A 10,729-nucleotide genomic window follows, 5' to 3' on the forward strand; every position below is an offset into this window, starting at 1 on the left:
TAAACGAATGCGCGAAAATTCCGTGGCTCTATTCATGTATGATTACTAGGGGCATGCGTTTTTCGCGAAATAATCTGACTGCTTATTAGACTGCAAAAAGGTATACCCTCTCTAGCGATTGTTCCCTTGTGATTGGCGGCCGTCTGCGAGAGAAGCCATCGCCATGTTTGGCCGGGCCATTCAGGAAGTATTTGCTTCCACACTGGAGGGCTGTGATAGGTGCGCCGACACTAGACATGCACCTGGAATAAACCCAGCCAACCAAGAGACACAGTCAGTGATTACAGAGTTTTGACACACAGCTGGTCTGGAAATCTTTTCGCGAAAATTACATGGCCCTAATGATAACTAGGGGCAAGCATTTTTCGCGGAAATAAAATCTGAACGCACAGTAGACCGCAACACGGTGTACCTGCACCAGCGGGTTCTTCCTTGTGATTGGCGGCCGTTCTGTGAGAGAAGTCGTTGCCTTAACTTGACCGGGCCAATTCAGGACGCGTTTGCTTCCGCTGTGAATTACTGTGATCGGTGTCGCAACAACCGACATGTACCGGAAAGAAACACACCCAATCACGAAACACCGACGATGCTACAGCGTTTTAAATTTCAGCTAAGTCTCGGATTCTTTTCGCGAAATATGCATGCCCCTAATGATTGCAGATAACATGCTTAAACATGAAAACTACTGTCACTACAAAATAGTGTTCTTAAATTACTGGGTTCGGATTATCACCCGGGGATTATACGTTTAATGTTGTCCCAGTTTCCAATATGTTAAAATTATTTGTAAACCATTCCCTGGATATATTCTCAGTTATTAATGGTCACAATAAAACACAACTAAGTCAAATTGTTGAATATTCGATATATTTTCTATTTTTTAATATCTTTTTTAATGAAATATTAATTAAAATATAAAATGTTGTGCCAATTATCTAGGAAAACGTATTTCATATATGTAAACAATCCATAGCCAAGAGTTGGACAAAATTACATCATTCTTGTAGTTCTACAAACTATTTCTTGGCAACTGGTTTCCCCAAGAATCTATTGTAAAAGTATAGAACGTGTTTTTTTCCCCCCTTCTGTGTAGCAGACAGCATGCTGTGACGTAGCTGAAGTCACATTTTTAACCTCGCCTTCGCCACATTGTTTCGTTCAAAACATGGTGCTTGATAACGTCTGATGACAGTTGGTAAGAATGAATAAGAACCTCTGTCGTAAAACAGTCACTTCCATAAAATTAGGTCATTTAAAAATATTTCCATAGTGCAAACAGTATATACTTCATCCGATGTTTTTGGCATCCAACCAATACGGCACAATTAGCTGAAGGAAAAGACCGGGTTCATCCAGTTACCATATAAGCATGTAGACGTGGCCACTCCCTGGTCTTGGAAGGGCATAAGAAGGGAAAAACTGAGGGTGCGGGCTCCCCATTGTGTTAACACTGGGAGCAGGCGTGACAAAAAGACAAAATTTAAAAAAAAAAATATTCTCAGAACAAATTTTACAACTGATATTATTTTAAAATATTCCAATAAATAACTTTGATAATTAACACGAAAATGGTCTTCACGAAGTTTTCCAGAATTTCTGACTCTGTACCAAATCTGACTCCATCCTTAAGATTCTCGTTAACGTTATGTGTTTCAGTTACATCATTTCAGATAATTTTTTTTTTCAAAATAAAATTAATCAAGAGTTATCCTAGGCACGCTATGAGTCAAGCTCGGCTCTGACTTCGTAGTATTTTAATTTAGAAACAAGAAGTGATAGGAATTTATTTTGATCATGTGATATCCCAAATTGCAGAGAACAAGGTTGTTATTTTTTTTTTTGGGGGGGGGGGGGGGGGTTAAGTATTAATATGCTTACAATGTTAAGTAAACAAAATCAGAAAATAACACTTTTAACTAGGATACGTGTTTTATTTTTACTGGCTATAATAACTTAATTCCGGAAAAGTTATTCGGGTTATTGACCACAAATCAACGATGCCCAGCTAGGAAAGAAGTAAGCAAATAAAGCAGTGCCAACTAACAAGCACAAAAAGATTTTCATTTACAATTCAGTAAATAAAATGAAAACATTGGCTGAGCAAACATAAGGCTTTGAATTTAGGCCTGACACCAAACTAATTCGCACATTTTCCGCGTCTCAACCGTTTATAAACTACGCAAGACGCAAAAACGCATCGCAAGTGTCGACCGACTCCTAACTTCTCGAGTTTCCGCTCTCCATGTTGGAAGTGAAGTGTTCGGAAAAATTACGTTATGTGCACAGAAGGCCACGATGCTTTTTTGTGTACATTATATGTTTGCAGTTTTTAAGCTTTCGCGCGGCGAAATTAAATAATACGTTTAGATAATTTCATAAACAATGTCATATGTTTTCACGATAAAAATTAACTATCTAAAGAAGCCCTTGAAAAAAATTTGTTTTCAACTGTTTTATGATTTCAAGTAGACGACTTGAGACTTTAGTTGTCTCTGTTTCGTTGTTGCTTCGTTGCGTTCCTTGCCTAAATTATAAACCTGGTCATAGGACTTGGTCTTGCCAGGGTGCAAGGCCGGATTTTATAAACTATGAAAGAAACTCAAGAGCACAAGAAACGCAAAATGTTCAGCAACCACATTTTAGAGCCCCGGTTTATAAATTGCGCAACAGCGCAATGCAAGTATTGTTTGAACCGCCCAAAATTCTTGCTTTCTCGACGGCCAAGTTTGAAGAGAGGTGTTCCGAAAACTTTGATTAAAGACGCATGCGTTACGTTCATGGAAGTCCACTATGATATTTTAATTATAAACACCACGTTTACACTTGTTAAGATTCACAGTGTGATAGAAAATAACTACTGTATGTAAAATCAAATTATTGGCAATTTACTTTCTTTTTCGTGACAAACATGAATTATTAAACAAAGCCCGTGGAAAAAAATATCAGTTACTGTTGTACAATTTTTAAGTTATAGGGTTGGTGAAGTCTTGGGTGCGACTTGGCTGCTTTATAAACGACTAGACTTTCTTGCGTTGCTTGCGTGTGGCGCTGTCGCGTCATTGAATTCCTTGTGTAGTTTATGAACCCAGCCTAAGGCAAGTAAACAGATAGGCAGCTAGCCGCGGTCGAATTGCATGTAATTAGATTGTTTTAATTTTTTAAATGTTGTTATTGAAATGCGCGGGAAACACTACAAAAGAAATCTGATCGCTAACAACTTCCTGGTAGCAAGTCTCTATAATATTTTTTTCTTATGGTTTATTGGACGGAAACTCTATCATCAAATTTCCACACCGCCCGGTGGAAGTTATTATCAAAATATGTTTCAGGGAAATTTCAAATATTAGGGTGAAGTTTATATATACCTCTATTAATTTATGAGTTTCATTGCAAAAAAAAAAAACCTTCGTGTACTTCAAGTGTTTGCAACAGAGTAAATATAAATGTTTGTGTGTTTCCGTGGAATTTCTATTTTTTTTTTTTAATTGTCACGGACGATTTTTTTTAAAAAAAATCTGGAAGAATTTTTCTTAGTTTGCGTTTCGTAAAATTCTATGAAAAGGTAGATAAAAAAAGGGGATGTGTAAACATTTACTTAGGTAACGAGCAAATTCATGTATTCTCATGTTGCAAATAAACTTATAATACGAAACTGGGACACCAGATTTAACGCAACTTTAAAACCTAACTAAAAATCTGTTTAACATGATGGTACTATGATTTCTCAGGGATGGACGAACAACAGGAGTACCGAACGCGTCGCATGTAAGAACTTAGCGTATTGGTGTGCCGAAGTAAAATTCATAGTAGTGAAAACTATCCTGGAATACATTTTGTAAACTTGGATAGCCATAAGAAAATATAATAACAATTTTAAAAATTCCTATAATCCATTAGCCTGGAAAATTGTGTTGAAACAAACATGGCGTAAAAATTTAAACATTTGGTTGGTTCTCTAAAGCATTACAAACAGGGCGCTATCTTTTAAGTATCTTTTAAGTATTTTTCCAACTAAAAGTTGCAGTCTAGTACATACATTAAAAAAATAACCTGAAATATTTTAAAACACATATTATAACACTAAGTATATGTATGTAATATTTGTTTTTGTTTAAACGACATAAATCAGTCTGTTAATACTTCATATAAACAAATCACAACCTTACTGAGCGGATTCAACATTTAAGATTTAATAGAGATCACGAAATCATTTTATTAACATGGCGTCGAATATATTTAGGCTAACAAGTTTTTGTATATCTGAAATATCATGAAAGTTGGGCTATCTATAAATTTCCTTATTAACTAAGGATTGTTAAAATTGTAATGCATATTTTTAAGTAATCATTATTACTTCATATGAACTATAAAGTATAACATAAAGTATTAAAGGATAGTTGAACTCTTATATATATACAGTTTAGTTTGGCACAATAATACGCTTGGGACATCCCCCGTTGTTCGCGAAAATTAAACGGATGAATCACACGGGTCTACCATATTTTCTAGAATTCGAAAACTTCCACCGATGGTTGCGCCGTATTTTGGGACACATTCCCGTGTCAATCGACTTCCGTTCCATTCACGAGACTGTCACGAAATTACTCCTACCAAATGCTATATACGGAGATCTAAGACGTTTACACCTACTTTAGGCCTACTTTGCTAAAAAGCAGCTTTGTAAGTTTACTTTCGTTAGAGTGTTAAATACATAAATTAAATCAGTCAACAGCGTGAATTTTCGAGTTCAAATCCCAACATCTTCAAATAGATAATATATTTTATTGTATTTGCATTTATACTGTGCGCTAGTCTTGAATAAGGGGAAAATTTTTTTTTTTAAATTTATTTCACTAGACAAAATAACTTATGGAATGTTTAGCAATGTAATGGAAAAAAAATATGTAAATTTACAGAGATTTTCGGCGGATGCTTACCAGCATTTCCCCGCAATTTTACGGTAAAAATGTTCCCAAATTGTATGTGGACAGTTACGGAAGCACAAGGAACTGTTATAAACAATGTATCAGGAATTTCTGAATCAAGATCATTTTGCTGCCGTGGAGGAAGTGTGGTAACTGCTACCTTGCTAACATGTACATAATTGTTCCGTTGTCATAATCAGCTCTTTCCCCGCAGTATGGCGCGACGGAAACCATGGATGCGACAGACCGGCGGTGTCCATTTTAATGCCATTCTCATTTTTTTATGTGTTTGATGCTTGAATAAATTAAAACTAATTAATTAAATTTATAATTTCGACGTGAAGTGGCTCGCAGCTATGACTTTTAGGCTGACCGACATGTTTCAGTCCCTTACTTAATTTTAGTTCACCTTAGTTTAAATTGTTTTAATCTAGGTGTTGCATTGATATCAAAATAGACGCACAAATTATATCCTCTTGACTACTTTCTAAGTCGCAAGCCTGGGTTTACTAAGTACGCAAGAAACGCAAAAACGCAAAGCAACAAATAATGGAAAACGTTTTTAAGGTGCCCGCCTAGTCAGGGATTGTATTTGTGTTAGTGAGGCGGGATGATAAGTGCGACGCTCGCTGGTGCTTTTAGCGCGGTATCGCCTCTAAGAGCAAGGATCTGAACTGGTGGGTAGTCTTCTCGTCGTGCATAGAGCAACTATGGTATCTGAGTGGTAGCCATAGCATTTGACGGCGAAGAAATTGCAGATAAAGTAAAGATGTAATGCAAGCCCCTTGGGTGCTATCAAGAATCTTGACCAAGCGTTTAACATGTAAAAATTATTCTGAAAAAAAAAGGCGTTTTAGCCATTTTTTCTCTCCTAAATATACCTACAGTTTAAAATCAAAAAACAAAAAAATAATAATTACTTATCCGCCCTCAGAGTATACTTAATTGCTTCTCGTGAACAGACACCACTCCGATATCTTGAACAGTTTTCAAATCACGTGGTTTCTCTGAAGCTCTACACATCGATTGTGCGCCTGGGTAGGCGGGGCCATTAAGGAAACTGTTTAATAATTACGGGCAATAAGCATAAACGCAACTTGGCAAATTTGCAACTCGTCATACATTTCGACTGGAAATTTCTGTATTTTAAAACTTGAATTGATAGTTCCGTAAACTCGTTAATATGCAGACGTTAATTTGAATACAAGGCTACGATTCAATTTATATTACATTCCAAAGGATGAAAATCGCTTGGGGCGGAAATCGCATGACTCTCCATGATGATGTTTTATTTTCTTCAAATTGGCTTAGTTATAATTATGTGAAACATTAAAGGTGGTTAAATTAACTAGAGCGCTACTTTGGAGAGTATCCGTGAGTTAGCGCTGTAAGGTCGCGTAACTTACTCTGTACTTAGTGCAATAAACCCATAAACCATATGTGATTTCTCTGTTTCATTTTTTTTCAGAGTGCAAATTTAAAAAAAATAATTTAAACGTGGTATTTAGCATACACACACACGCACAGCCCATACAATTTGACAAGACCATTAGTTCCTGAATAGTGTTGCGTTACTCAGGTAATACTTACTTGATCACGGCTGTCCAAAGAAATTTAATCGAAATGTAGCCATTCTTGCAGAACCTACTCCGTGCAAAACTTTCGACTGGATATCTAATTTAATGTAGGGCTTCGGAGAAATTAAGATATATTTACACGAAACTAAACTTCAGCCATACAGAAACATGCGAAACACAAGGACATCTATACTATAAAGTTCCTTGCAAGAAATTAGTATGTCTTACTCTATAAAAAGATTGAAAATATCGTCTGATATTGGCCTACAACATAAATTAATTCTGTTTAAATCAACAGGCTGTACTAGTAGAAGTAAAGGCCGTGCAACAATTCTTTTAGTTTATCGCTGGTTAAATTTTAGTTATTTATTATTGCCGGTTAATTAAATACTGCTTTGGTTACATAGTCAGAGTACAATGTAAATAACTTGTTTGTCTCTCGCTAGCCTACCTACATAAATGCCAGATAGATATAGAAAAATGTATAACGTAAGTTTTAATTTTAGATTTAATAATCAAACAACCATAAGAACTAAAAATAGGCGAATGTGTGGACAATTTGTAATTTTTGAAGTAATTTTTTTTAGGCGCGTTATGAAAAAAAAAGAGATAAGTGAAATTTTACGATGTGCACGCACCATGCGAACGAAATTTTCACAGGATGGAAAAAAAAGGTTAGATACACATAAAACTTATTATTTATTGTATTTGAGAGATTGTGTTCCCGTACATATAATTTATTTTCATTTTAAATTATTACATTATAATTTAATAAATAGGGACACCTGTATTTCGCGAATACATTTCGTGTCAAGGTATTTCACAAAATACTGTAGCTTTCTCCTGCGGTTATTGGCTGAGGTCGGTGAGAGGTGTCGTCCCGCTCTGGACGGGGCCAATGAGAATGTGGTCACCATACTGCTGCACCCTCACAATTTGCCATGACTCTTAGAAAAAGCTACAATGTTTTGTGAAATACATTCACATGAAATGAAATCGCGAAATACAGGTGTCCCTATTAATAAATAAACAAAATTTATCACGATTATTTTACCTAATTAAAGAGATACGCGTTTATATTAATTTTAAATAATGTGTATTTATTTAAAAAATTTAATTGAATGAATTTATACTTTAATCCCGTAGTTATATCACTCCAGTCCTTTAATTATTTTATTTCTACTAATTATTTGCATGCAAAATTAAAGTTAGCTTTTTAATACGCCAAGCAAGTATAACTTCAAACGAGCGTATATAAACACCTAGTTTTTCTACGATTTTTTTTTATTGATCACTTAATGCTATTTATTGAAGTTGTAGTCCATCAAGTTTTGAGGTTTAATGGTTATTTCTTTACGGGAACGCTACATTTACGTACAACGGTTTGAGGCTACAAGCCATAGCTCAATTTGTTAAATATAGCTGCAGGCCTTCATTTTATGATGCAGCTTTAATATGTATATACACCACTGCACTATTCAGTAATAATTCACCAAAACAACGGCAGGATAGTTCATTATAAACGTTAAATTATTACGTATATAATCCATGAATTAAAAAACGAAATTTAGTTTTAATGTAAACACAAATGTACTAAATATAAATAATCGTGTATTAATTTTGTTTACATGTAACAACATTTTTTAGATAACAAAACACTACCAACTGATATACAATTAGAAAGCCTTATTTTAAAAAAGAATATGGAACCAAAATGTGGAAGATATATTTGCACGAAGTTGTGTGTTTTTCGTTGTGAACTTGATTTTACTGTGAACTGAAGTCCAAAACTTATTTTCTAACTGCGTCCAGGATGTCATTGATAAAAGTTCACTTGGTACCAAGTCGTGTTTTAGCGTTTCGTTAGTGCCCAACGGGTTTCAATTCACCGTCCGATGCGTTTGTTATTATTCATTTCACTGCGCATTTTAAAAGAAATGTGCAAGGGGGGGAGGGAGGGGGAATACTCCGGCTCGAATCAGGAAAATGTGTCAATACAAAGTGGGCTTGTTTTTTTTTTTAAATTTTCTAACAAAAGCATAACGAAGCTAAAAAAAAAATGATAAAACAGTGGGGTTGTCGTAGGCGTCATTCGAGCGAGTAAACTGGTGAAAATACCAGAGGCGAGCTGGGCGACCCGTTCTTTTTTTTTTTTTTTCAAATAGAGGAACGAATGTTTTTTTTTTGCCCCCCCCCCCTCCCCCCTCCCCCCCCCACGAACGCCGCCGGGTTGCGCTTTCGGATGTAGCCGGCGTAGGGGCCGCGCCAATTGACTTGCAAATGCCTGTCAGCGCAGGCACCGCGGCTACAATATAGCCCCACTCCGCTGTGCTCGCAGCGAACCCGCGAGCGGAGGAGGCGGCAGCTACTTCGGGCAGGGCCACCACTTTTTGAAAGAAAAAAAAAAATAATTCTAACAAAAAAAAAATCTCGATTACCAGCACTCTCACAGATGGCTGGACAAGCGAATGTCCCCCCGGCTTCATTTGCAAATGCGGTTCCATAAAGCTGAACCGAAAAAAAAATATAGCTGCTGGCTTGTTTGGATTTTATTGCCCGAACCAGACACACACAAAAACACGCAAACCCCTTCTACCTCTTAAAAAAAAAAAAAAAAAAATCGGAAATGTTTTCGAACGTCCTGTCAGAGTGAAACTGTCATACACCCACAGACACGCTTGTTAGTATACACGCGTTCTTTAGCTTTTTTTTTTTTTGTAAACGAGAAATCGGATTGTGTTAGGTTTCAATACGCTCTGTTTTTTTTTGTACAAAATTTACCACAATCCTGTCCCGACCGGCGAAATAAGCTTGGGTGACTCCGGAACGGGCCAACTGCATTATAGAACGTTCGTTATTAGTCTGTAAAGTTTTACGTCATGCCAAAAAAAAAAAACTAGTTTAAACAAAAAATAACGAAGAAAGAAAAAAAACTATTCTGAACATTAATTTTATAATTTTCTTCAATACACGCGATGATTTACACGTTAACCTACGAAATCACTTATTTTTAAGTAAAATATATTAATAGAGAAATGTATACTTAAAAATTAGGTAAGCAATGCAATATATATATTTTTTCAGCGAAATGTATCTGTTCGCCTTTCCGGGCGCGTGAATGAATTGCAGATACTAATATTTGAGAGTTATCAGCAAAACAGGAAATCCCCTTGGTTCGAACCCTGATACATAGCTATAATAAATATATAGTAAAATTTCTTCACCAAGACTCTATTTTCATGACAAATCATCGCTTGCGTTCATAAACACCCAGCTAAACACGTGCCCTGCCGGGTGAAAACCGTATTCCAACTGCAGATGCAGGGCAGTCGGCGGTCTTACCTTTGGACAGGGGCGAAGGCTCCCGCACAGGCAGCATGTCGTGCTGCGTCACCTCGAGTGCCGCGGCCATGGCTTGAAGGGGGGAGGGGGAGGGGCCCCGAACCAGTCGGCGAACCTCCTTCAAGAAGTCACCGGGGCGCACCCCATCCACACAGTTAGTTCCCCCGAGAGGCACAACACACTGGCGTTCCAACGTATATTACAAATATATATATTTTTTCTTTGTTTTTTTTTTATATCACACGAGGTTTGATTGTTTGTTCAGGTCGTCTGGCGGCGGTCGTGGGACTACGACGAGCAGCGTCGCGGGTGCGTGCCGGGGGTCGTCACTTCGCACGCACGCGCGTGTGTGCGGGCCTCGCCGTGCATCGCAGCAGCGCTCCGCTCACGACCTGCGCGTTCCGCCGACGGGCAGCGACTGGCGGTCGCCCTGGCGCCTGTCGACTGCGCGCCGGCCCGGCGGGGGGGAGGGGGGACCGAGGAGGGGTGGTTCCGCCGCGCCGCGCCGGAGGAGGGGAGGGGCGGCCCGCTGACTTGTGCGCGAGATGAGAAAGAAGTGTCGGGTGGGTTTTTGTGAAAGTGGGGAGGGGGAGAAAGTGGTGGGGGGGCTGATGGGCCTGGAGAGGGGGGAGAAGGGGAGTCGGGACTGGCTGGCAGCCCGAGATGCACATGTAGGTGCGCGCGTGTGTTGGTGCGGCTGGCGGCAGGCAGGCGGCGTGCCATCACAGAGACCCTTCCACCCGTCCGCCCCTCCTTCTTTCTTTACCCTCCCCCTACCGCGGCGATCTATGATTCCCCCCCTCTCTCTCTCTCCCGCGCTCAACAGGGACCGCCGCGTCGCGTCGGAACAGATGTGCAAAGCGGCGCGCACACGCGCGATAAAAA

General features: G+C 38.4%; 1 protein-coding gene across 1 annotated transcript in view; it reads right to left on the reverse strand.

Annotated features, from left to right (window-relative positions):
• Positions 1-10,242, reverse strand: part of LOC134542899 (transcription factor ATOH8) — a 100,597-nt gene extending 90,355 nt beyond the window's left edge. Inside the window, exon 1 of the mRNA XM_063387484.1 lies at positions 9,845-10,242. Within this exon, the coding sequence (XP_063243554.1) occupies positions 9,845-9,914 (70 nt within the window). The 5' untranslated portion in view covers positions 9,915-10,242. The remainder of the gene's footprint in view (positions 1-9,844) is intronic.
• Positions 10,243-10,729: the final 487 nt, after the last annotated feature.

The sequence above is a fragment of the Bacillus rossius genome, assembly GCF_032445375.1.
Source record: "Bacillus rossius redtenbacheri isolate Brsri chromosome 9 unlocalized genomic scaffold, Brsri_v3 Brsri_v3_scf9_2, whole genome shotgun sequence".
Taxonomy (NCBI): Eukaryota; Metazoa; Arthropoda; class Insecta; order Phasmatodea; family Bacillidae; genus Bacillus; species Bacillus rossius.